The 27,862-nt window shown below is 37.4% G+C and overlaps 1 protein-coding gene across 4 annotated transcripts; it reads left to right on the top strand.

Annotated features, from left to right (window-relative positions):
• Positions 1–759: 759 nt before the first annotated feature.
• Positions 760–27,862, top strand: LOC18426359 (uncharacterized). 4 transcript variants are annotated; one of them, XR_016054522.1, is made up of 8 exons: positions 760–1,688; positions 8,769–9,008; positions 9,503–9,592; positions 10,854–11,003; positions 11,988–12,112; positions 12,237–12,366; positions 23,465–23,847; positions 27,570–27,862. XR_016054522.1 is itself a non-coding variant. In XM_006833012.4 (7 exons), the coding sequence occupies exons 1-7, from the start codon at positions 1,155–1,157 to the stop codon at positions 27,693–27,695; spliced, it is 1,395 nt and encodes a 464-aa protein (XP_006833075.2). In that variant the 5' UTR covers positions 760–1,154; the 3' UTR covers positions 27,696–27,862. The 4 variants fall into 4 exon arrangements, 3 of the variants coding, with proteins under 3 accessions (XP_006833075.2, XP_088721411.1, XP_088721414.1); XM_006833012.4 differs by lacking the exon at positions 23,465–23,847; XM_088865285.1 differs by lacking the exons at positions 12,237–12,366; positions 23,465–23,847.

The following is a 27,862-nucleotide window of genomic DNA, read 5'->3' as shown; positions in this document are numbered from 1 at the left end:
CATATCTGGCGAAGGTGGAGGTAACATGTTATGCGTTAACTAATTTAGACAGCTTATATATTTTTATATTTCGACATTCTCTACAATCTTCTGGCCTTTACCATTGTTGAGCGGGAAAGAAATGGGTTGAAGAGGAATAACAGTCTAGATATAGAAACACGTGAGGAGGGAGATTTAAACATGCGAGAGTTAGAAAAAAAAGTTGTCTTTTTTAATTTATTTGAGTTAAAAGTTGGAATAAATATAGATAAAGTTGTTTGGGGTTGGAAGATGAGCTTTAAAAATTTGAGTTTAGAAAGAAATAAAAGTTAAAAAATAGAGTCCATAAAAATATTTTCCCTTATTTTTAGAGCTTTTATGCATGACAATGTAATTAAGACGACCCGGACAGCTAAAGAGAGGCGTCGCCTACATGGTTTCCTTTGACCCAGTGGGCTTGTAAAACACCTTCCCCTTAGTAAGGGGCCGGGTAGGGTACGGTTCATTGTTACAGTATGGTACATATACGATCCACAAGTGCCACGTGGCTGGGTACAAAGTGTGCTTTTCCCGAACAAAAATGAGCATTCCCTACTTCACCTATCCTTAAATTCATATTTTTATGGAAAATTCATTGTAACCTTATCTTCCTTCCATTCCCATGAATAAGTTTTCATCTATGACCATTTTACCCCTCATCAGAATCTCTAGTCAATTCATACGTCTTCCCCCTTATCCTCACACTCCAGTTATCGAAGTTCTCCAACTTTTTTTATGACCACTTCTTCCTTTGCAACTGTTGCCGATATTCCTTGACCTGATCCCGGTCCACAAAACCCTAGATATATCCAGAACCCTAATTTCCTGTGCGACTGCAACTCAGCTTGTAAATATCTGATCCATCAAACCCTAGATTTCATCTGCTGCATCAGTCTCTGCAAGTTATACTGTGGATTCTTTTGCGAGAGTGAAGTTCAGAATTTGATAATCTTATTTCTCCTTTCCAGCTACTTCTCCATTGAACTGAAAAGAGTCGCCATAAAAGACATTTGTTAAGTTCACTATGTCCTCTCCTCTTTGACATCATCAAAATTCCTAATTTGAAAGACTCTGGCTTTCAGTCTTCTGATTCCATGGAGTCTTTCAACTACTGCTTCTGAAACATTGGTTCGACAATGTCAATGGAAAGATCTTTCGAGGCATGGGAAGAGGTTCAGAGACAAGGGCAAGACATAGCAGATCGCTTCAATTCTCTTGCGCAAGGGTTTACTGGTCTAATCCATACTCATATGAGCTCACCCCCATTCTCATGGCCAAACCACATCAGCAAACCTCTGGATCTCGAGCACTCTCATGAATTTGCAGTAACCAGTGGGGTTCCTGCTATCTTCGACATAGGGGGAAGACTGGGGCGTGCTGGAGCTGAGTTTGGGGCCTACATGAATGGAGTTGTTCAACAATTTTTCAGGAGGCTTCCTCTCCCTTTCAAGCCAGAGGAGAACCCGGTCATGAATGGTAGTGATGGGAAGAGTAAGAAGCGGTTAGTTTTTGAAGGGGATGAGAGAGAGAGCTTAGGATCTTCTTGGAGGGGTTTGAGTGGTGGGAGGCCTACGTATTCAGTGGGTTCTTCAAATGATGGAGATGAGTTTGAAGAAGAGGATGGGTCTGGGTTTCAATCGAGGTTGTCTGGTGTTTGCAATAGGCATCAGGTAGGATCTCTTTGAGGATTATGTGTTTCTTTTAATGAGCTAATATGCATTTGTTTTCTGGTTTGGAACTGAAATGAATTCTAGGCAGTCATATTGTATATCCAAGCTAGAGATTGATCAAATTGAGTGGGAACATTTGAATGATCAGTTGAACTTTGTTATTCTTGATTTGCACACTATCCTTTTTCCTCTTTATTCCTCATTCTTATGTTGGGATTATTGCTCGGGGAGGGTAATATGCGATTAAGTAGTCGCTATTCCCTTCCCTTGCCTGAAATTTTCCTGAAATTTGATTTTTTTTGCAACCATAATAGAGGCAGTTTTTCATTCTTTCTACTGTAGATTTATTTTGTTCCCCTAAGAGTTGTGTCATCTCTTATAATTGATTGGTACCAGACATTATATATATTTTTAGGACTAGAGGGGTTCTTGTCGGTTTTCCATGCTTCATGGTTAAAGGGGCCAGATGAACGACTGAAGCCTTTTGTGATGTTCTCTAATTTATATGCATAAGAGAAAAAAATCTTGATTGAGGATATCTGAACAACCGTTGTACTAGTTTGGTGAGCCACATGTTGCTTTGTTCATTGCTATATGGCATAATCAGGTGACCATTTTTTGGACTGACATCTACAAAAATATTGATCTTTTTCTTGTAATTCATTGGAGGTTTTGATTGTGATATTCCAGTGGTACTTGAGTGGTATTTGTTCCCCACTTTTGCCTCAGCTATGCTTCACCTCCTTCTTGCATGTGCCCTCCTCATATCTTAAGGTGCCTTCTGTTCCTCTCTCATAGATCTTGCTAACAACCATGTTGAGCGTGGACCATGAGACATGGCTTTGAAAACATTTATTCAATTACTCCATTATTTTAAGTATTAGAGGATGCGTTCCTCCCTTCTCTGGAATAGTAGACAAGGATTTGTATGCATGCTTAGAACATGAGTGGGTGAGACTTGCACTTGCCATTTCATGATGCTTGTCTAATTGTTCTCTAATTTGATACCAGTCATTTTGTGATGGCTTGACACGACACACTGGGCTATTGTCACACTATATTCGCCAAATTTAGCAATATTATGGCATCGCTTTCCTGCTACACTATAATGGTTCTCCTTTAGATTTGTTTGAATACCATTTAAATGAATGGTGTGTCCATGTAAATTCTTATTTATGTTAAAACCATTGTGTAACTCTATTAAGCACAATGCCTATTACAAACCCTTTGGGAAGGACTGTAAGCTTTCTGCAATGTTCTATAGGAACCTCCTAGCAGAAGGTGGCATGTGTTGCACATGTTATGGTAGTCCCTATGGCACCACATAAATAGTTTCTTTAGGAATGAGCCTAAGTCATGGAAAATTCAATAGTTTGTGACTCTTTTGAGAGACAGTGCAGAGTTTCAATAGCATTGTTTGGATTTTGGATACTGTAGGTGTAGGTTGATTTTGAGACTAATCCTTCTGTTGGTTACTCTGCTATATGGATCAGTATTGTGCCCTGGCTCACCTCATATCACATGTCCCTATTTTGTGGAGAAGCTTGTTCTTTGTTTGTTGGTCTGTGACCTTAGACTTGGTCCTTTCTACAGGCCATCTTCAACATCATTGGATTCGTTCCCAGACATCCGCTGTCTTTGGGATTATCAAAAAAGAAGACATTTGTTATCTTTGTAGGGTTGCCAAAAGGTATGTGATTCAAGGGTCCATGGTGCCTTTCATTTGGACCTCATATGGCTAATTTGGGTACTTTAATCACCAGTCGAGATTCTCTTATGATGTTAGTTGCTTCTCTTTCGGTATTGGAGAGGTCAGCTGATGTGGAAACAATGTTTCTTTGCCACTCTGTGGAGTATTTGGGCTTAGGTGTACTTCTTTACATAGCCTTCCTGGATGTTTTGTCACACATCGACATTTCGTATAGTGGTTCAGGGTTTTGGCTATCTTGGGAGTCTGGCACAATTCGGGCTTTGACATTCAGGGTTGAGGGCTTTATTGTAGAGCGAGGGTGGTTTCGACAATGGATACCCGGCCCCTAGACTGAATTTGGTTGGAGATATTTCCTATTAGTGTTCCAAAGCTTAATTTTGATGGTAGGTCTCTTGGGTACCTTGATCTAGCTAGGTTTGGTAACATTTTCTTAAACAATACGAGGCAGATGCTGAAAACGTTTCCAGGGACTACTCATATTTGTGCTTGATTAAAGCAGACTTTGACAAGTACATTTGACTACATTCACACAGAAATAAGTAGTATGTTTGATTGGTAAGCTTAGAAGGATTGGGATTACTCATCCTTTCCCTTGGGGATTTCATATTTCTGGATAAGTATGCTGCTGCCCTTTCTCTTTTCTCTAATCTTTTGATTTCCATTTTCTATTTTGTTGGTGATGTGCATGTATTTCATTGTCTATACTCTTGCATACAACTGGATTTATGCTCGTGTACTGGATTAATGCAATGGTATTCAATGAAGAAAAATTCATATATTTTTGGGGTCATTATCATGTGTGGCTTCATTATTTGGAGGAAATCGTTGTTGATATTAAATGGAAACTCTTAGTGGCTATTTCCCCATGCAACATTTTCTACTGCAACTTCACCATGTGAAGGAAATATTTAATGATGATTAATGGAAGCTCCTTGTTGCAGCAAAAGATCTCTTTTGCCCCAATGCATCATTCCCATCAGTGCTTTAAAAAATGGCGGCTTCAGTACCTAGGTCAGTGCTTTAAAAAATGGCGGCCTTGATACCTAGGAAGGAGGGGGGAGGGAGGGCGGGAAGGGGGGAAGGAGGGAGGGATTCATGTCTTTCGTTCTTTGGTGCTTGTGGTGCTGTAGACAGTGCACAATAATTGTTCAGTGAAACTTTGCCTAGAAGTTTGGTTCACAACATATTTTTGATAAAAATTCTCTTTAAATTTGGTTCACAACAATTGGTTGATGAAAATCAACACAAAATGGTCTATAAGTGTTCGAAAACGTGGTTGGCTGAGGGAAGGAGGCATTCACTTCTTTCATTTGGTGCAAAGTGCACACTAATTTTTCATTGAAACTTCTCCTAGAAAGTTTGGTTCACAACATATTTTTGATGAAAATTATCTTTAAATTTGGTTTAATTGATGAAAATCAATAAAAAATGGTCTAGAAGTGTTTGGAAACGTAGTTGGCTGTGGAACTTGGGCTTTGGATGGTCGGAGTGACTTGGGCGAGTCCAAGTTGACTCACCGGTGTCTGTGTTGGGCCAACCAAAGAGCTAAAAAACCCTAAGAAATTGGTGAACATCTGAAAAATTGGTAAAAATGGGAAGAAAATGATAAACAACATAAAGGGTAAGAGTAGTTAAAAGATGAGAAAATAGTAAGTTTTGAAAAAATAGAGAAAATGGAAAATTGGTTAAAGATTATTTTCTCAAAAAAGGGATAAGTAATAGGAAAAATAGAGAACATTTTTTAAAAAATATAAAGAACATATTAAGTTAAACTTCTCTCAAAAGAATAAAATATAAAGAACATATTAATTATAAATTAATTATAATTGATTTAGTGAAAAATTAAATTAATTGTATATGGATGTTCTGGACTTGACAACTTGCTAAGTTTGAGTCACTCGAACAAGTCTGAGTCAACTCGCCAAGTCAGCAAACACTGGTCTAGATTGATACCAACTAAATATTGATTTTCATCGAACAATTAGTGTTGAACCCAATTTTCTAAGCGGATTTGCATTGGAATCTTGGTGTCCACTTCCTATGCAATTCCCCAGCCAAACTACAATCCTTTAATACATGGAGAAGTATAGTATGCGTCAGGTTAGGGATGCAATTCTACATGTGTGTCCCCTGACGCACCTAACATCCATCTTAGAGATGGATGTAAAAAGGTGGTGGTCCCACCAAAACCCTCAAAACAACCTTCTAAAAGAGTATATCAAAATATTTTTATATTAAAATTAATTTTTTTATACTCATGTTTGCCATGGTGTTCACAATTTTTTATTTTAATTTTTTTTTATACTCATGCTTACCATGGTATAGATTGTCTACCCCTAAAATTTTTGGATCCTAGATCCATCGCTTAGATGGATTTTGGAGGGAGGGCTTATATAAATAGATGAGGCAGACTCACAAAAACCTTGTCCTTAATATATTTGTATGTTGATTGTCAATCCTTTAATACAATTCTTATATTCTCTGTAAGTTATGTTTTTGATAGCTTTAAACAATGATAATGGTGTTAGGTTTGATAGCTTTAAACAATGATAATGGTGGTGGCCTAACAACCTCGGGGTCAAATAAAATCCATTTTAGGTGTGGAGAGTCTCTCTCTCTACTTCTTTCTCTCTCCTTATATATATGTGTTTGTATATATATTAATAGGAAAATGATTCTAAAACATCGGGCTTGCATGTGCAATAATATATGCCCTACGAATTGGATTAGGAGGGAAAAAAGAGAGATGATTATAGGAAAATGATTCGAAAACACCAGGGGCACATGTACAACAGTATATGCCCTAAAATTCATAGTAGAATAGAAAAAAATGGATGGCCAAAGTTGTGTATGGGTTATAATTTTATTTTTATTTGTTACAGATCTGTTTTACATGAAATTTTGAGAGTATCTGTGCCTCACAAAGTTGCACCTAAAAAGTTATAAAAATAACAATTTGAAAATACTAAATTGACCAAAATACTCCTGAATGTTTCAGGGTATATTGGACTTTCTGGGTTATTTGTTTATGTTTTTCTAGGTGCTCCGAATTTAGAAGAGTGGACGCCCCAAATTTCATCTGAAAAAAGTTTGTTAAAAAAAATAAAATTCAAATACAAAGGCAATCATGGATGTCTGTTTTCTTCCCTTTTAATCTAAATGAAGAGTGGATGCCCAAATTTCATGTGAAAAACGTTTGTTAAAAAAAAAAAAATTCAAATACAAAGGTAATCATGGATGTCCATTTTCTTCCCTTTTAATCTAAATGGTTGTGTATGCTATTGTATACACAAGCTTGAGTTAAAAATTATTGTCTATATATATTAAAATGATTTTCTATAAGTATGTCATACGTACATACACATACGTGCATACACACCCACACACGCACACACCCATACCCACACACATATATATATCCTTGCTTGTTTGCATCATGTCATACATGATGTGGTTTCCTAGGTGGCGCCTTTTGTTTTTTAAAATACTGGTTCCTATCAGAAATTATAAAGTGATATTTCTTTTTTAAAGACTGAAACCATTTTCAAGTAGTTCAACAAAGGCACTTATTCTCTATGGCTATGGGGTGTCTGTATGTAAGAGTTAGCATTGTACACTTATACAAACTTTAGTGCATGGCTTTGGTCAGGTGTTAGGTTTTTTAACAGTTTAGATGACCATTGTGGCCTGTCTGACCAGTGGCCACAACTCTCTAAGTAGCTACTGGATGAATAGATTAGCAGTTGACATAAACAATATGGATGCCTAACTGTGGAGTGAGTTCTAGCCTTGTATGATTCTTGTCCATGCTGCAACCTAGGTCGCAATTTTTTTATATTTAAAGGCCCAAGGGGTCAATCATGCATACATGCCTACATATATAAATCATTATGTCTGTGTATTGGAATAACTTTGTTGCATACATACATGCATGTATTTCATATGCATGTACATACCGATGTATATGTACCAACATATATATGGTGTCTCTTTACACTACACAAAGAAAAAGAACACTACAGTCTTAATCTATGCATGCATGACGTAAACATATAGTCACACTCACATATGCTATGTATGTGTTACCCATATTTGTGTATCTAAGTCCTTATACAAAAAGATCAAAGTTAGAATATGGGTTTGGGGGATGATTGACTTTTAGATCGTGGATTCTGGAGGAAGGCTTTTGTTGCATAATGAAATTGCCTTAGTGTTGCCTTCCAGAAAGAGGCAGAAACTGGTACGATGGGATTGATGTTATGATACCAATGTTCTGTGAAGATCAAGAAACTGGAAGATAGGGTAACTTTACTTTGTAAGTTTTTTGCACAAAGTAAATTCTTTGCAAGTGTGGATATTTCTGCTACCTTCAGGATTAAACTGTTTGGATGTGGCTTGGGAGTCGATTTTAATGATGGCAGGGTGTATTTATGAATGAAGGTGGTAAATGTTAGTTTAATTGCTACTAGCGTGCACTTTTTATGTATTTTATGAATCACAAGACGATCAAAGGGTGCATCTCATTGCTGCTGGTAAACAATTTAGGATCCATCTCACTCCTCCCACACCCTCCCCCCTTTCTCTATTTTCTTCGCCTTGGCCTCACTAAACAGACGTTTTAATCTCTTTCTTATAAGCTAATTCTATCACAGGTGGTCTCACCTGTTTTTTGGTACTTGAGGTCCATTTGAGGGTAGCTGTTTTTTGTAAACCATGAACCTTTTTGGTTATTCTTACTCTGAGTACCTGAGTTGTGGGTTGCCGTATATCTCTCCCACTTCTTCCTCTTCCTTCCCGCCCTTCTTTTCTTTACTCTCTTTTTATTGCCCATGCCTTCCTGGGCACCCAGCTTGTGGGCTGCCATCAAGGGGCATGTTGGGTTTCTTGTAAGTTTTGTAAGATATTAATACAGTACAGTCAACCATTATTTTTTCAGAAAAAAAAGGGCAATTGTCACAGTTATTTTGATTGAATCATTGTACTGCATATTTAAGATGAAGTAATTCTGAGTTGCCTGATAGCTAGTACTGCAGGAAGCAATTCTTTGTCAATTAGGTCTCCACAAACAAAATGTCTACATCAATCATAGTGTGCTAATGTGGCAAGAATATGGTCTTGTTTCTTTTGCGAGATTGTTGGAGCGACTAACAATTTATTTTATGCTAACTTTTTCTTCTTTACTCTTCATTTTCTAATATGCTATTTGAGATGTGCTATTTATTAAATCCCTTCATAGTATCTTTGAAATGTTAATATCTAAATTATTATGTGACTCGTGGTAGATGTTCTCTTTGTCCATGGAACTAATCAACTCTATTTTATTGCCTTGATATTCTTTTGATTATACCTATAATCTATGATGCAAACAGGGAAGCATAAACATTACAACGATGTATGACAGTAGAACACGTGACATTGAAAGTTCTGTTGTTGCAAGGGGGGACTTATGGCGAGCAGAGGCATCTCATGGGGGATCTACCTCAGGGAATGACAATTCACCAGTCTTCCTAATTCAGCTTGGGCCAGTTCTTTTTGTTCGGGATACGACACTGCTTCTGCCAGTCCATTTATCAAAGCAGCACTTGCTTTGGTATGGCTTTGATAGGAAGGTAAAGCTATTATTGTGACAATCAAGTTGATGCAATCGAGTACTTTTTAAATAAGTAATTTGATTTGAATGTGATGTCATGTGAGGCATCTTGTGCATTGTGTGCAAAATGCTCGGGCATATTTGCTTTGTGATTCTCTTTCTTTGGTAATAAAGGAATGTCTGTGTGGGTGTGTACAGGCGCATGTGTTGTGTGTGCATTTGCACTCACATGTGTTAGTTTATATATATATGTGTGTGTGTGTGTGTGTGTGTGTGTATGTATTTTATTTATTTATTTAATATTATATGAAACATAGATTTAGCTGTCTGGCATTTGGTTTTTCTCTGCATTTCAAAGTTAGTACTGAACTGATAACAGGTTGTGAAAATCCTGAACTGATGGCGGTTTTTTTTTTTTTTAAAACAGGATGCTTATTTTCTTTTGTCTGCTACATTTTGAATTATCATCTGCGTTAAGTCATACTCAACTAGTCTTCTGGTTGTTATCCACAGAATGGGATGCACTCTCTGTGCCCAGCCATATGGTCAAAACACAGAAGGTGGCTATTGATGTCAATGATATGTCTCAACCCCTTGGCTTGCGTAAGTTTCTAATTCCTGTTAGGGTATTTCAGATTCTTTGACAAAATTTTGGGTGCCATTCCAAAATTATATATTCTTTAATCTTCTATTGTTGGGGTTAGTCTGCTTTCGCTTATGTGTTCCGTTTGTATACTATACATGGGAAAGATGTCATACAAATGAAAATTATAATACCTTTTTGGTCTTCTTTGTTCGAAAAGTGACTATTGGAAGATTGTGAAGTAATTGAGCCTATGTGAAACCGTTGGTGTTGTCAAATCTGTACAGTTAATTTTTTACATCCCCAAGACACCAAGGTTTTCTCTCCACTAGACCCCTACAACCACCACTATGTCACCACTGCTATTCTCCTCGCCATTGACATCCTTATTGTTGCCACTTTTGCATATCACCCTTGTAACTGTCTTCCCTTTTTCTTTATCAACTTCTTACTGTTCGACTTGCTCGGGTTATATATGCTGGTTGAAGGATCTTTATCTTTTGTACTGCTAATTTTCACTCCTATTATTAATAAGAAATGCAGATTGGGATAATTAGTTCACACTTCTATTACGGAAAAATTGTTTACTATAATAAGCTTGCAGCATTTGTGTTTGAGGGTTGTGTAGGCTGCATTAGAAGGTATTGAGGTGTGGTATGGCTTACAATAGCCACAGCTTGATAAATATATCTCTCCTCTATCTCTCCTCCCCCCCCCCCCACCCCCCACAGCAGGTATTTAGGCCCATGGGGTGCATGGGCCAACCAATCCCTTCCTCTTTTGGTGTAGATAAGCAACTAGCTGATTTGATGAAGGGGCCAACGAGGGAAGACAAAAATGGCAGGAATTTGAAGGCCAGGTTTAGAGTACTGTGAGCTTGATGGATTGAGTTGGCTGCATTTTGGGTGTCTTATAGGCCCTGAGTTTGTCTTCTCTCGTTGGCTATGATAGGTTGTATTGTATTTGTGCTTATTCTGTTTAATGATTTATTTTAAGCAATAAAAGTTTTGGGCAATTGAAGGATGTTCTCTTAGCTAGACTTTTCTTGTTTGTGCATTATTTGGTTAACAGTAATACAACTTTGAAGTCATCTGGTAACTTACGCATAGTGGAATCTGTTTCATTCTGTATGTATTTCTTTTCTTTTGCTTTTAGTGTGCATGTATCTCTGTGTATGTGTGTGGGTGTAGCTGTTAATAGTACATAATTTCTTTGGCATTCTAAGTCGAGGGAAAAAGTAAATGCCTCTCTGACTTTTCTTTTGCTTTCTTTTTTCTTCAGTCCTTTATGGATTTGCAGTTCCCAAATGGGCAGCTTACATATGTATCTGGAGAAGGCTTGACTACCAGTGCTTTCCTACCCGTTCTTGGGGGCCTCTTGCAAGCTCAGGGTCGTTATCCAGGAGAAACAAGATTAAGCTTCTCTTTCAAGGTCAGTGGATATGTATGATGGTCATAATCCTTATCGTTGACATAAGGATCAATAGTTTATTCTTGAATGAAAACTTGGGGGTATGTTCTTTGCATGTGCTAAATATAGAGAGATACAAATGAACCCAAAAAAAAAAATGCAAGAAAGGATACATAACCTGAAAGAATTAATCCGGACATCATCATCGTCAAAGCCTTTTTCCAACTAATTGGGGTCGGCTACACAAATCCTACTCCGCTATGTACAGAAATCCTGGTCCGCTATGTACACAAATCCTGGTCCACTAAAAGGCAAAAGACTAAAGAAAATTGTGAAGGGAAGGAGAAAGGGAAATACCATATGTACAGAGAGAACATATAGAAATGGATAGGAGTTTAACTTAAAAAATTTAGAAATCTGAGAGAGTTTCCCTTTTAAAATCTAATTTGGTTTTTGGAGATATGGATTGATTTCATGGAAGTAGGAAAAAATATGCTTGTCAAATTTCAGAGGTTTGGCTAGAGATTTCTAGGGAAGAAAATTAAGATATGTGAGTAAGGAAAAATACACATGAATACCTTACCCTAAACTTTCTCTCCTAAGGTTTCCTCCAATACGTACCTTATCCCAAACTCTTGTCTTCCTGTGGTGTCCTCTTCTAATTGAATACCACATGTCCACCCATTAATTGTGGCTTAATAATTTAGGTCAGATATGAAATTGGGAGACAATTTCTTGATCTAGACATTTTCATATTGTCCATGATTTGAATTATTTTGGAACTTTTTTCTTGGTTGTGACTTGTTTCTTAATTTGTAATGAAGTTTCCAGTTGAAAGGCTTATAAGGATACAGGGTTGAGTCTTCTTTGTTTCTATAATATTTTGCTGTTTCTGCCATCCATTTTTTGATGTTTTTGCCAACTATTTGCTGGTTGATTATCCATTTCTGCCATGTTGGCATTGGAATGACTATAAAAAAGATCTTTAATTGCTTACATTTCCAGAACAAATTGGGAACGCGTATCACTCCAATGGTTCAAGTACCAGATAAATCAGTTTCACTTGGAATTGTGCAAGCATTAGCATGGCAAAAATCAGGTCTGATGGTTCGGCCAACCATTCAAGTCAGGTAGGACTAACAAGCTGCTGGATCACATAAATCCATGTCTTTTGTTCAGTTTTCATGTTGGTTCTTTAAATATCTCTTCAATATCTGGGGTAAATATTTATATTTTTAACTTGACATTGAACAGTGTTTGCCCCACTTTTGGTGGTAGCAATCCTGGATTACGGGCTGAAATAATTCATTCTGTGAGGGAGAAACTGAGTCTCATTTGTGGCTTTGCTCGAACAATGAATCCTTCAGCATTTGCATCCGTCGCTGTAAGTGACTCTCATCAAAATAGTAAATTAAGTAACCTTTGAAGAAAATTCTAGTAACTTTGTTGATGAGTGAAGATAAAAGTGACAATTATGACTCGTACGTTGAATGATAACCTGACAATTGATGTTTGTAACTTCTTGCCACTACATGCTATCTCATTTGTTCAATAGTAGCGGCATATGTTTTGTTTGTTGCATAGTGTTTTAAGTAATGAGTGACTTAAAACTTGTCCGCTTGTGTAAACCCAGCTCATCTAAGTCCATTTGAGACTCAGGCAAGTCATTGAGTCTACTCTTATTGGCATGGCAAACTCACAGCCAGTCACTAGCCAAGCATTGGTTTTAATCTATGGTTTCTTGACAATTGGTACATTTTAAATATTTTTTTGTAAATGGAGAACCTTGATTCCTTCAACCCAAAAGAGGACCTTTTTTGTTTCCTAGCTTAAAACCTTGATCAGAAGATGGGGAAGGATTAATACCCCCACTTTTTCTAAACTATCTGACTCATAGTTACTTGAATCTCTCACTGAAGGTCGCGATTCCGATTCAGAACCCCGATTTAGCGATTACGCCAAGGAATCTTCATGGAACCCATTTCCGTGAAGACTGGAATCTCGATTCCTTATTTTAGGAATTCCGATTCTCACACTTATAGAATCGCATTTCCAATATTGATTAATTCTCGATTCTGCCATTGGTGAACTTCAATTATACACTTGTTGAAACTGGTTTTCACATATATAAATACTTAATTCGATTGTTTTTGAATCCAAAATCCTGAACAATAAGAATCATGTTTGGTAGATGCAAGAAACAACGAATTAATTGAACATTGAAACTTGTTTCCACCCTCATAGAACCTTGATCTGTTTTTTTTTTTGGGAATCGTAATACCACAAAATCAAATACTAATGTTTTAGGTGCATAAATGTGACTTATAAATTGGCTAAAATATTTATGGAATTTGATGTGAATTATTTAGAAACCGGAACTGAAAATGATTATCTTCCATAATTAATGTGTGTTCCGAACAATAATATGATGAACACATTGCCGAAGTTTTGTTTCCATAAATCAACATTCAAATTCAAAAGTATAGAGTTAAGTTCTTAACAAGTTTCATTCCAATGTCTTTTGGGGGTAACAAGGGCAAACATAACTTCTTTTGCAGGGCCCTTGGAGTATTAAAATAAGATAACTTGCCCTTGCAACGTTAAAATTGAATATTCCACGCCTTCACCCTTGGTATCAAAGGCCCATATCCCTTCAGATGGGTCGAAACTCGAATCCAAACTGCAATAAATCTTGATTCCAATCTGGGTCAAATCTTGATTCCAAACTGGCATAAATCTTGATTCGAAATTCCTAGGAATCTCGATTCTAAAGATGTCAGAATCTCGATTCCATAAATGAAATAATCTCGATTCTATATTGGTCGATTCCAAAAAATAGGTTGGAAATTTGATTCCACAGAACTAGGAATCTCGATTCCATCTATGTAGGGATCTTGATTCCATTTTGGCCGGATCTCGATTTCTATAAAATAGGAATCTTATTTCCCATGATCATAAATCTTCTAACTGGTCACGATTCCATGAATCCAATTCCTAATTTGTTTTGAATTGTTTCAAAACATATGATCTGACTACACCGGTCTTGAACAATGATAGCTTTTACTGGAAGAATCAGATTTTTTCTCAAAATGACAGTTACGTTCCAACCTTAGGTTGTCGGAGGCTTCATTGAGTGTGAAATATGTACGTGCTTTGGGGAGTAAAGCATGCCCAAGGATGTGGGTATCGCACGAGAACAGGAACAAAGTAGGGGTATAGGATCTTTATTTTTTAGCTAGGTTCATGTAGCGGTCTTGTGGATATCTGGTGATGATGCTACAATTTGAGCTATGTTCATTGTGAGTATCTATAAAATCGATGGATGGAAATGCTGTCTGATGCATGGTTTTGGGGCTGGCGAAGAGATTGTTCTCAAGATCTATGTTGTGGTCTACCGGTCGTTGTTTATAAACTTGGCCAGAGAACTGGACTTACCCGGCGCACATTGCCTGGCCACTTCTTGATTTTCCAAAGAAATTTTATAACTCGCCTGAGACTTAAATTTCTTTTTTTCTTCTTTTGACCATACTATTTTGTAAATTTTTTCGAAGAGTTCTCAGTGAATCAGCTTGTCGACAAGCTTAAGGCAGGTCAGATTTTAAGCCTACTCCAGTTTTAAAATTTGCTACGAGTCCAGAGGTTCGTTGTCAGTTCATTTAGAGTCATGAGCTTTAGATCTTCGATAGAGATTGTAGCAGTATGGGCATGATAGATAACATCAAGGGGAACTGCCTTGCATATGATTAACTCTGTCTATGGGTAGTTGGGGGATGATGATCATAGGATACTTGTATGAGGGATCTTTCTAGTTCATTTAGAGCCATGCTGTTAGATCTCTGTTAGAGACAGGACCGGTATGGTAAATGACAGAGAATGGGAAGTTTATAAGGAGTACTACAACAAAATTAATGTTGTGTGAAATTTTGTTGACTTGGATTAGGAACTAAATTATTGGAATCACCTACCGTTGGTACCACCGTGTTATTTTTTTTTGAGAATGTTAACATTGTATTACTTTAAAAGACGAAGGAATACAAAGATTGAGGGAGAGGACCGAGAATACCCACGAGACAAGTATCTCAGTCAAAAATCGGTTCACTGATTCTATACAAAATATATTTTTTTGAAGTGGCTGTATACAAAAGATTGAGGTCTCAAAAAAATAGGCTTATAAGCACACCCTATTACAAGCAGCAGCAAAAAATATCTAGTGTCCTAGAAAAACTCTGTGGTCCAGAGCAAAAAAGGAGATGGACCAGTCATTATCTTCCATGTGTGGTCATCGACGTGCTCCGTCTTTAGCCAGAAGGTCGGCGAACTTGTTCGACGTCTGCCATATATGCCTCCAATAGACGGTATCCCTGCATAAGTGGTAAATTTCATCAAATATCGTAGATAGGTACCAAGGGGGGGTAGTGGTGCCTGCTGCCCATGATAAAATGTTTTGAGCATCTCCTTCCACCACCAAGGATTGGCCCCAAGATGGATTAAAAAATTTTAGGCCCATTAGGAGTGCCATGTCTTCAACAAACTGTGAGTCTCCATGTCCGACATATTCTGAGTATGTCATGAGAACTTTGCGATTGTGATCACGGAAAACCCCTTTTACTCCTGAAGGGCCTGGGTTTCCCAATGAACAGCCATCGAAGTTAAGCTTTATGGCATTTTCTGGAGGAGGCAACCAGTTGTGAGGTCTTTGTATCTTGAAGGGCTGGAATTGGATAATGTTCTCCCATGGCCTGAGGAAAGAACTCGTAGGAATCCCACCAAAGATGCTGTGGGTGGAAGCCCTAAACGTTACAAGGGATGTAACCTTATGAAATAGCATTGAAACATCATTTTTGTGTCCTTGAAAGACCCTCTCATTTCTTTCTAGCCATAAAACCCATACGGTAGCAGCGATTGCTGCCCTCCACAAGGTTCTACCTGCTTTGGGCCATTGACCTTCTGAGTAATAAACGAAGAGATCGTTAACCAAAGGTGGGAGGACTCAATAGAGACTAAACAAGTGGAGAATTAGTGTCCAAAGTTCAAAGGCCACACTGCAATGTAGAAAGAGGTGGGGATTTGATTCCTCCTCTATCAGGCACATTACACATCTGTTTGGGAGCGGCAGACCTCATTTTTGAAGCTGGTTGAGTGTGAAAGCCCGTTGACAGCCTGCTATCCAATTGAAGGTCTGGACTTTTGGAGGAGCTATTGTGTTTCAAACTTTGGAAAGAGGAGAGGTGGGATTTAACGGAAATGTAAGAGGTTAGATAAGTTTCTTATAGAAAGAGGCTGCTGAAAACTTACTAGAAGGGGATCTAGTCCATACTAAAGAATCATTCCCTGATGAAGGTAAGAACACGCGGTGAAGAGTAGCCGAAAGGTTGGTGAAAGCTAAAGTTTCCTTGTCGCAGAGATTCCTTCTAAAAGAAGGATTCCAAGTTCTATGCCCCCCTGCCAAGACCATTACCAATGTGTTATTGAATCATTGGTTTGGTTGGTATGGTCCTCCCACTTTTCATGATGATGTTTCCTTGGCACTTATTGAACACTAAGGTAGTGTTTGATAACAGGGACAGAGGGGGAAGTCCCAAACTTTCCCCTCTATTTTAGCTTCCCTAGTTTGGGAACAGTGAATGTCGGAACTTTAAGTTTCCCCATAAAGAATTTGCAGCCAATGGTCATCCCTGGGATGCAACTTTCTGGGAAAATAGACGGGGTTTAACCCCATTAAGGCCAACGCTCACCCTAACCGTCTCACTCACCCTTCTCCATGCTGTTTGTCCTAACCCTCTCACTGAAGCCCAACCTTCTTCCAGCAACGCCCTTCTCTTTGCCCTAGGCCTGCAAGAGAGAGAGAGAGAGAGAGAGAGAGAGAGAGAGAGAGAGAGAGAGATGAACTATAGATAGAGAAATGAGCTCAGGAGAGCAATGTCAAGGCCTGCTATTAACCCCCCTTACATACGTGAAGGTTTTCTGCCACTATTCTCTGAGCTTTTCGATTTTCACTCTTTCTCCCTCTCTGAATTTGCTGGTTTTCTCTGTCATAGCTTTGTGGGCCTTCAGAGATTCATCCCCCAATTTATTTTCTCTATTCACTGACCAGCGAGTCACAGGTCGGCCCTTTTGGTTGTTCTCTGAACTGTCAGCGGTGGTGGACACGCTTTAAACCCTGGTAAATTCTGTGGTTTTTGGCTTCCAAATCATCTGCTGATTCTTGTGTTTCTCTTCTGTCGCCTCTGGTCAATTTTGGGTTTCTTAATTCTTTGCTGTTTTTTGTTTCTTGAGAATTAGCTTGTCTTGGCTCCTCAGGGTTTAATGTAGGAGCAGTTAGAATTGGAATTTTGGGATTATTTTCTTTATTTGGATATTTTTAGGCTTTTTTTTGGGGTTTTGAGTAAGACTTGGAGTATATTTTGAGTTTTTTCTAGGCTTTCTTTGGAAATTTCCAGTCCTTTTCTCGCTCATAGCAATGGTTAGGATCATAATTGGGTGGTTATATATTTTTTTTTTCTTTTAATCTCTTTTTTCTTGTTTTTTGTTTTTTTGGAAAGGGGGGGACGAGGGGAGGGGGAGTGGTTTGGGGGTTTTGCTCTTTTCTTCATATGTGGTTTTTGGTTGTTAGAACCAGTTGGTTTTAAGAGTTCTGAGCATTGTCTTACTCTGAAAAAGAAAAACTTCCGTCCTCTGAATAATTATCTGATATTTAGTGGGGCTCTTTTTACAATTTACTGATTGGACTTTTGCTCTAATTCCCTATAAAAGTCAGGGTCATAGCAAGGAATTTGAGGTTTTTATTGACTCCCAACACCACTTCTCTTGAGGATTATTGGATTCTTGAGATTTTTTGCAGTTTTCTGGGGAATTCTTCTTTGCCTCCGAAGGTCAATTAGGGTTCTTTTTGTGCATTTATTGGGTTTTTCCCCATCTCTAAGCATCAAATTTCGTGGATTGCAGCTTGAATTCACTGGTTTACCTATGTATCAATTGAGTTTTCGAGATAGAGAGAGCTATAAAAATTTCCATCAGGAAAAGATGGATACCTATATAGGCAAATTGAAGAAAATTTGAGGTTGAGGTCCATACTGATTGGTGAACAGTGAGAAGCTGGAATTCTTATGGCTTGCGAGGGCACACCAGTTACTTATGCTTCCAAGAAGCCTCATGCTTATAAGAAAGGCATTAGATGGGTTGTAGTAAGAAACTCTTATTCAAAATATGCATTTCACTCATCAAATCATTGAAACACATGATGAACGATTAAGGGAGGCTCCAGCTTTCCCAACACCAAACAAGTAAAAATACCAGCATCACAGTTTATCAAACCGTGTTCCCGGCTTTCAGGCTACCAATTTATACCTTCCTCCAAGATTCCAAGAAATTCACCTACTGGGATTTTCCTATGGAAACTCTGAAGAAGGGTATCAAATGCAGTCTAAGTGGAACCGACTCCCCCTTGGTTTCCTACTTGGTGTTTTTGGTAACTGAAATGGGAAACATTGGTATATGTGCGTCATTTGAAATGCCTTGCATAAGCCCTTCTTGAATCATCATTCTTGCTACTTGATGTGAGAGGCTGATAGGTTGGACTTTATGACTTATTTGCGTGGTTAGCCCATGTGCTTTATTTAGGATTTGTTGATAACAGGTACTAGTTCCAATTGACTAGTTGGTGATGTTGTGTTTGCTTTACAAAAGGCAACTAGCAAGGAGGTGTTCTTTACCTTTTGGCATGTATTTAGGCCTTGTGATCCTGATAGATTGTTAATGGATTTTAATCATGAGATCTACAATTGGAATTGGGGTATATACTCTGTAGTGTTTCATGGAGTTCTATGACAGCTTAGCATGGTAGAAGTCCTTTGTCAGGTTTTAGTCCCTTAGTTCAGTTTTAGTTGAGTTAATACTTGCTTTTTGAGAGGGATCCTCAGTTATTTTTTACAATACTTATTACGTCAGAAAGACAATAGTCCTTAGGATTGGATGATGCCTTGTGGTTGTGCCCATTGTCCATCCTTGCTCATTCTGGAGTGATGCCTACAGCAGAGATAGAGGAAGCACATTATGGTGGGAAATTACTTATTTGCATGTTGGATTTATCATTCCCAAAGGGTAGATTTCTTGGATATGGGTTTGTATCACTCTGGTGTATTCCATTTATGTTAATGGCGAGTGAGAATATCCCTTTGTGCTCAAATGGTTTGGTTCGAGATATTGAGCCTATAGATGCGGGAACCTTGGGGTTAAGGCCACAGTCCTACCTTGGGAACTTGATTCGCGGTTCCTCTAAGGGATCTTAGAGGTAGCTAGGTTTAGACAAGTAGGGATCTTGCTCCCTATAAAATTGAAAGGTGGACTATGTGACCGAGCAAGTCAATACCAGTTAAAAATGTTCTACTTTATTCTTATTGTATTGCTACCCGAATCACTAACAAGTGTCCATATATAGTATGAACCAAATAAAATTGCTTAGAACTCTCACTTACTCGCTATTAAAATGAAAATAGATTCAAGATATAGATCTAAAAATAAAGATGAAATGGAATCAAAAGAACATAAACTAAGAGAATACGTTATACCTTGCGTGAGCTTACCGCCAATGACTTAGCACACCCTACACTGGGTCTCCTCGACCAATGGCACATAAGATCTAGGTCCAAGAACTTGTCTCACAAATTTGGGAAGCCTAGGCAAAAATCAGCAGAGAGCATAACATGGGATATGCTTGACCAAAGCTCAACACATGAGCATAGGGCCAAGACTTAGGGCTAGGCTATGTGGCTTGGGCGTGCCACTCCTTGGTTTAGTTTTCCTTCTTAAACTCTAAACTTTGGAGAGAGAAGAAGAGAGATATTTAGAGAGTGGCATGCCACTCCTTGAGGCTGAGAGAGAGAGAGAGAGAGAGAGAGAGATGTTAAGTGTAGAGTATAAGCTCCATCCATAGCTAGTCCATATAGAACAAAGGCTAGAGTTTCTAGGGTTAGGGTTTTACCATCTTTGTGGGACTTAATATTGACCTTTGATCTTGGAAACTTATGGGGTGAAGAGATCTCATTAATTCATCCCTTAAATCAGCCATCATGATTAAAGGGAGATGATGTGGAACCATTATTTTTTAGTTTCCATAACTCTATTCCCATCAAATGTAGAGAAAGTAATAAATCAATCACAATTAATTTCTTACACCTTCCTATTTTGAAATTAATCACTATTAATTTCTTACGCCTTCCTATTTTAAAATCAATCAAAATCTTGCACAAAAGGTTTCTTAAAATTTTAAGTCAACATATAACATAATTGCCATCTTTCAATTTAAGAGAGTTTAGAGAAGGTGGGGCGCACCACCATAGGGTGGCCATATGGGCCACACTCCCCATCATATGGTGGGCCCAATACCCGAATGAGCCTCCAAATGCTTTAAACATAATTTCAGGTAATAAAATAGTTTTATAAAATCTCTAAATATTTTAATTTTCTCTCTGATTAAAATAAATCTCAAAAATTTATTTTTTCTTAGTTAAAAATCATTTCTCAATAAAATAGACTATCTAGAGAGGTATAAAAATTTATTTTAATTATCTTAAAAATAATTAAAATATATTTACACATATCTAAGAAGATTTGATGGGAGTTGGATCCATAGATTTAGGATTACGACAAATATACTGAGGACTCTATCCTTTCTAGAGACCGTTTCTCACTGCACCTTCTCAAACTAACCCAACAGTTCTCATGACCCACAGCCTCTCGCAGGAATTCTTGATTGGACTATCAAAGTTAGCTAATAAAGTGAAAGAAATATGATTCTAGACAATGGATTACAGGTCTCTCCTTGAGGACAAGTCCAAGCCCTATTTCAGCTGTATGCTCCATGGGTCATCCCAACACAGTCCAATGTTGCAGGGAGTCATCTCTTATGCACATGTACATGTCACACATCCTTATCCAAAGCGTCGCTTCCCGGACTGCTATGTAGTGTACATGCTGTGTGATGGTAATGATGAAGATTTAGGCCCTTGCTCTCTCAGGCCATCCATCACACACACGGGTCAAATCCATGGCCCCTCGCCAATGGTCTTAGGCATATTTTCGACCTCATTGAGGGATACCCCACATCGAAAACCCTTATCGGTTGTGTTCACACGATGCCCAGGACTATGGGTTTTTAGATATTGCATTGAGCCATAGCTAGTCAAAGCTCAAGTGTGTCCAAGCATCAGAAATGCCTCATAGTCCATTGTGGACCACACACCCACTGGTGTAAACATTTCACTATATGTTTTTTAGTGCATGCTCTCATAAGGCCTTTAAATGGCCACACGATTCCAATAAAAATGGGATCTCGGTCTAAATGCTTGTAGCTCTCCAAGGAGAGGAGCTATACTATAAATTAAACTATTGCTCCTCGTCATTATAGATTTATTTCTTCAAAATATGTTAAACTGTGATGCGTAGCACATTATGATATGCTAGAATTATGATTTTGAAAAACTACAATTTAATATCAGAATAAGCCAACTTTTCATATTATAAACTATATTATTGTAGTAAATTGGAGTGCTATAACTGTGGCATTGGTAATAACAATGTGTAGTAAATTGGAGTACTATAACTATGGCAGCTCGGCCAAGGTATTCGGCCCTAGGCCGACGCGAGTTACTCATGCTAGTCCGAGTAACTCGCCCAAGTCCAAGCCAAGTTAAAAAAAAAATAAAAATATAAGGAAAAAAATCTAATATATATATGTTATCTGCAACATATTTACATAAAACCCAAGATGGCATACTTGTTATCCTTAATGCCCTTGCATGCCTCTTAGTCCGAGAGGTCTTGAGCTCGATCCCCAAACTTGAGTTTTTGGAACTGTTTTTTTAACTCGTAGAAAGAAAAAAGGCTAAGTACAAAAAAAATCACGCAATGTTCACAAGGAGATTGGAACCCACAACATGACGAGCAATAGCCACACATTCTACCCAACAAGCGATTTGAACGTATTCAACCTCAAAATTGACATATTGTATATATTCCAATACATACATGATGTACGACCAACTTGGGAAAAAATTGCCTCACCCATAGGGTGAGGCTGAGTAACTCAGCCAAGTCCGAGTGACCTCGGCTGAGTCTCAAAACACTGGATAATTTGCTACGATGTATGATAATGGATCGAGCGGGCATGGGCTTGATGTTAATTTTAGCATGTATTATTAATTGATCTTGTTTTATGTATAGTGGTGCTTAGATCCTTCCAATGAAGACCTCAATACCCATGACATGGGATCTCGCTCCAAGGTATCCTTGGATCTTTCTCATTAACTTGTTGAATGTATGGACTTTGATCCTAACCCGAGGAGCTTCCACCGTGTGGCGGTTTGACGTTTCCCGTACCAATCCCTCTCCCACCTCCAACAACTATGATTGAGCCTCACTCTCCGCTTCTACTAAAGATTTGGCATACTTTCCAGCTGATGGGCTTGGCTGTTTGCGTGGACCAGTTGAAGGTTTTGTTCTGTTTGGAATGGTTGTTGCTGCCAATGCTATTACAAAGACTGAACTTAAACTGATGAGGTGGATGGTCTGGTCCTAACCAGTTAATTTGGTGACTAAATGATTGGACCAGATTGAAAAACATGAAATATAAAAATTTAGAGCCTAAAACTTTGTGAATCCTTTTTGGACCTCCTATGGGGGTTTTTGACATTGAGCACCCAGGCTGTGGGATGCTGAATGTTCTTGTAAATGCTTTTACTCTATTAGTACAATAGTCAACAGATTAAAAAGAAAAAGAAGAAAAAAAGGAAGAGAAAAAAAGACCCTAAAACCTGAAAAGTAGAAAGAACTCTGAAAAGTTCAGAATAGGATATGTTCTTATTTGTTATCACCATTGCAAAGTTTTAAGGTTGATACAATAAAACTCACTAAGCATGCTTCGTTTTATTTAAGCACATGTATCTTTCTTTATTTATGAAAAGATTTGTATATATGAGTCGCTTTATCTACTTTAAATAATACTTGTGCCATGCATATGATTAGTGCATATGTTATATTCTGATTCTACAAAATCAAGGGTGTTGCTTAGAGCCATGTCTGATGACACACTTACAATGTTCCATAGCACAAAATACAAAAGACAAACAATTGTTCATTAGTTGCAATATTCGTCATGAAGGCCAATGGGGCATGACGCATCTTCCCTCCAAGCCGAGATCATGAGCTACACAGAGAACTAATAGCCTCTTCGTATACCAAACGCTTGGGTCATTGTTGTTGTCATCTGTACTATGATGCAATGACTTGTTTTTCTTTTTAATTTTTTATTTATCTTTTTCTTTTTAGATTTTTTTAGGCTTAGGGTTGTTTTTGTCTTTTATGGTTGTGGAGATTGCAAGGTTAGAATTGGAAAGCTTATTTTATTTTAATATAGGAAGATAATTTGTCTTTACACGAGATATATGGGAGAGTTAAAAGGAATCTTCTATATTTGTGGGATTTAGTTGGTATAGAGAGGTTTTTCAAGGGGGATCACGTTGGACTAAGAAAGAGAGAGAATCATAGAAGACCTGATATGCCTACAAGATCTATTTAGTAGATTGCAACAACAGGAGGAAGAACATGAAGAGGTAAATCTCAGTGCAAAAGATGTAGAAATTATGAAGAAGAAGATACGCTAGTTGCGATATGTGAGATACTGCTCATTTGAGATTGAAGGACGAATGAAGATCAAGTTGGGTACTTCAGAGGCCCATTACAAGCTGAATATCAAGTGTTTGATGAATTGTTTCATTGAAGAAAAAGCATCCATACTAATGGTAGGCCTGCCACCTGCATCACCAACTATTGGAAGACTCTCAGAGGAGCTTAAATCTTCAACCTTGAGGTCGGGCTTCTCCCAACCCCTGAGAAATGATGCAATGACTTATTTAATTTTTTTTCTTAGATTTTTTTTAGGCTTAGGGTTATTTTTGTCTTTTATGGTTGTAGAGATCTCAAGGGTAGAATTGGAGAGTTTATTTTATTAAAATAGAAGGATACATCTTGGTGGTTACAAGAGAGACATGGGGGAGGTAAGAGGAGTTTTCTATATTTATGGGATTTGGTTGGTGTAGAGAGATTTTTTAAAGGGGCTCACATTGGATTAAGAAAGTGCAATATTTACATGAGATTAAAGAGAAAAAAATGTGGAAGATAGAAAGGAGAGAGAGAGAGAGAGAGAGAGAGAGAGAGAGAGAGAGAGAGAGAGAGAGAGAGAGAGAGTGGGGAGTTGAGGTTTTTGTTGTTTTTACTTTTATCTTTTTTGTTTTTAATTAATTCTTTTAGTTGTATTTAAAGGGAAGGATGTCCCTTGTTGGAGCTAGGTGAATTGAGTAAAGAAATTGTTTTTGGGTCTTGTGAAGAGATCTTTGGGGTGGACTCCCTTGTAGACTCTGAGAGGGTATGATCTTTCATCTTTTATTATTATTTTATTTTATTTATTTCTTTTCTATCTTCTCTACATCTGATGCAGGGAAAAGATGGAAGGAAGATGGGAAAAAAACAAATAAAACAAAAAAAAGTAATAAATCGATGAGAGAATATACTTTCTCTCAGGGTTTACAGGAAAGTCCACCCTAAAGATTACTTTACAACGCCCAAATGCAATTGTTTTTATTGCATTAACCAAGTTCCAAAGAGGGGTATCTTTCTCCTTTAAATACAACTAACAAAATTAATAAAAAAGTAATATAAAAGAAAAAACAATAAAAATCTTATCTCCCCACATTTATCTCTCTCTCTATCTTCCACGTTTTTCTCTTTAACCTCATGTAAGTCTCTCTCATACTGAAGACAACAAGATCCCTTTTAAAAATCTCTCTACACCAACTAAATTCCATAAATATAGAAACGTTCTTTTAGCTCCCCCATATATCTCTTGTAATCACCAATATGTATTTTTCTATCTTAAAATAAAACGAACTTTCCAACTCTTCTCTTGAGATCTTTACAACCATAGAAGAAAAAAATAACCCTAAGCTTAAAAAAATCTAAAAAATAGGCAAAAAAGAAAAGAAAAAAGTAGTCATTGCATCATCTCTTGGGGTCTGGGATAAGCTTGACCTCGAGCTGGAAGATTTAAGTTCCTCTAATAGCTTTTCCAATAGTTGGTGACACAGTCCAATCATTCATCTGGGCACTTTCCTTGAATGAAACAATTGATTAAATACTTAGTATCCAGCTTGTAATGACTTCGGAAATACCCAACTTGATCTTGATTTCTCTTTTAATCTCAAAGGGTGGTATTTCACATATCGCAACTACCTTATCTTTTTCATAATTGTCTAAATCTTTTGCACTGAGATTTACCTCTTCATGTTCTTCCTCCTGCTGTTGCAATCTACAAAATAAATCTAGCAGCCATATCAGGTCTTCTATGATTCTCTCAAATATTTGATCCAATTGCTCAAATATTTAATCTATATACTCCATAACTGGATCTGTAGACGTTTGTGAAAGCACCATGTTTTATGGATCTCAAGGCTCTGCTTTATTGGTCTGAACTACTAGATCTAATACCAATTGATGGAGGGAAAATATAGGGGGAAGATGGGAAAGAGTACAAATAAAATAAAAATAATAATATACAGTTGGTATAATGTACCATCTCTCAGGGTTTGCACCGGAGTCCACCCCAAAGCTTTCTTCACAAGACCCAAAAACAATTCCTTTACTCAATTGATCAAGTTCCAAAGAGGGACATCCTTCCCCTTTAACTAATTAATTAAAAAAAGGAAAAGTATACAACAAGATTATGTATTTTTAATGCAAGGAGGTCACAATCACTGGTGTCTGTTAGATTTCAAATCGGGTGGTTGTAAGTGTTATTGACTAGAGTCAAAGTTCAAAAAAAAAATTTCTGAACTTTGTATCACACCCCAAGCCATCCAATTTGACATCGAATGACTACTAGCAGTTGTGACCTTCTTGTAATAAAGACAAACGGTCTCGTAATGTACAATCCCTTAAAAAAAAAAAAAGATATATGAAAAACCTTTCTGTCTCTCTCTAATCTGCCACATTTTTCTCTCTTTAACCTCGTGTAAATCTGGCTCTTTTTTAATCAAACATTAGCCTCCTTAAAAAATCTTTCTATACCAATTAAATTCTGTATATACAGAAGATACTTTTTTAACTCCATATGTCTCTTGTAACCGCCAACATCAATCTTCCTATTTTAAAATAAATTAAACTTTTCAATTCCACTGTTGAAATTTCTACAACCTTAAAAGACAAAGCCTAAATAAAATAAAAAAATAGTGAAAAAGGGAAAAAGTCATTGCATCACCATGTTACCTTGTATTATTCATTTTCCATATGCCTATAGTTAGTGAATTGATTATATCATCAACCAAAAAGGAAAATGGTAATACGACTTTAGTTTGGAAGTTAGAACTTATTAAAAGTTGAAATGGATATTTCCTATTTCTTGCTTAATTAAGTTGCTCAATAAAATTGCCCCTGGTGAAGCTTTTGTGGTTATTAGTTCCATCCAATGTACATGGTCTTCGTCTGCTTCAGGGGTCCCTTGCCATTTCTTCGCCTTCATCTCCTTTGGGGATTCTCATTGTGTTCTTGACCATGCAATCATTTCCTCTATAAATGGCATCTTGGATGTTTAGGTCGAAATACCTTTACCTCAGGTTTAATTTTTATCTAAGTTAACCTGGTAATGAGCATCCTATGCTTTAATCTTTTACTCTTTCGTTGTGGCCAATTGACTTAGGTTAGGATGTGGTAAAATTACCATCATAAGGTAGAAAATTCTTCCCCCAAGATTCATCAACCAATCAGCGATTTGCTAATACCATGTATGGCTATTAAGATGTATAAGAGAAATTAGAGGAAGAGGGGTTATGGCCAGTCACTAATGACTTGTTAAGTTGCGATGATTATACACTGCAATAATGTATGCTAAATTTTACTTGCATTGCCCATTCCCCCCAAAAAAAAAAAAATTACTTGCATTGCTTTCTTTACAGAATTAATTGTTGAACATATTTTAAAATGGGACAGAATTTTGAGGATCAAGAGGTTGAAATATTGGAATAAAAAATCGTTAGGAACCTGATCTAGAAAACTAATTTCCCCAGAATAGGTCAACCAGAGTTAATGTCCTTAGCAACCCTTGTTTAATTTTTGAAGGAAAAGCAGTACTGACAAGGCACGTTGCCAAGAGTAGGTGGATGCCTATCCCATGAATCCTACCTTGAAACATATATTCTCGAGATGTAATGCAACTAAGTCCAGAAAAAGATAAGCAAGAAGAAAGGAACTACTTTCCTATCCAGAAATAAATCTTCATGTTCCTGAGTGAAAAAATTGTTTGTGTTTATGTTATTATTGTCGCATAGATGCCTAAATGCTATCCCATGGCTCAGGATCGTATTATTTCAACTGTTATATGTTTTAGGAAGTTCTTATAATTTCTGACAGATGATTTTTATGGTACACTGGTTTAACAGATGGTTCTTCTGCCTGCAACTTTCTTTTATTGGATATAGATACTTATTTTGTCTCTCTCACTTTTTTTTGTGTGCATTTTGCTCTATTTGCTTCCAAATACAGGTTGGCAGGTCCAAGTGGAACGGGCACATTGGGAACTCGGGAATAGTTATTAGAGTTGAAGCTCCAATCAATAATGTCAGTAGGCCTTCATTTTCTATTCAGTTGAATACCGGAGTGGAGTTCTGATTTTTTTTACCTCTACTTTCCCCCCTTCCCCTTCATTTTGATGGATGGGTGGAGTTTTGATCTTTCGCATCTTCTTGTATAGTGTATATACTGTCAACAGTGATACTCAAAATGTAAATGAAATTGTGATATTATATGTAGAAGTCTGATCATCACGATTCTCTTTC

This window comes from Amborella trichopoda, chromosome 1, assembly GCF_054954075.1.
Source record: "Amborella trichopoda isolate Santa Cruz 75 chromosome 1, AtrichopodaSantaCruz75HAP2 v2.0, whole genome shotgun sequence".
NCBI classification, from domain to species: domain Eukaryota; kingdom Viridiplantae; phylum Streptophyta; class Magnoliopsida; order Amborellales; family Amborellaceae; genus Amborella; species Amborella trichopoda.
This window is presented reverse-complemented; position numbering and strand designations above follow the sequence as displayed.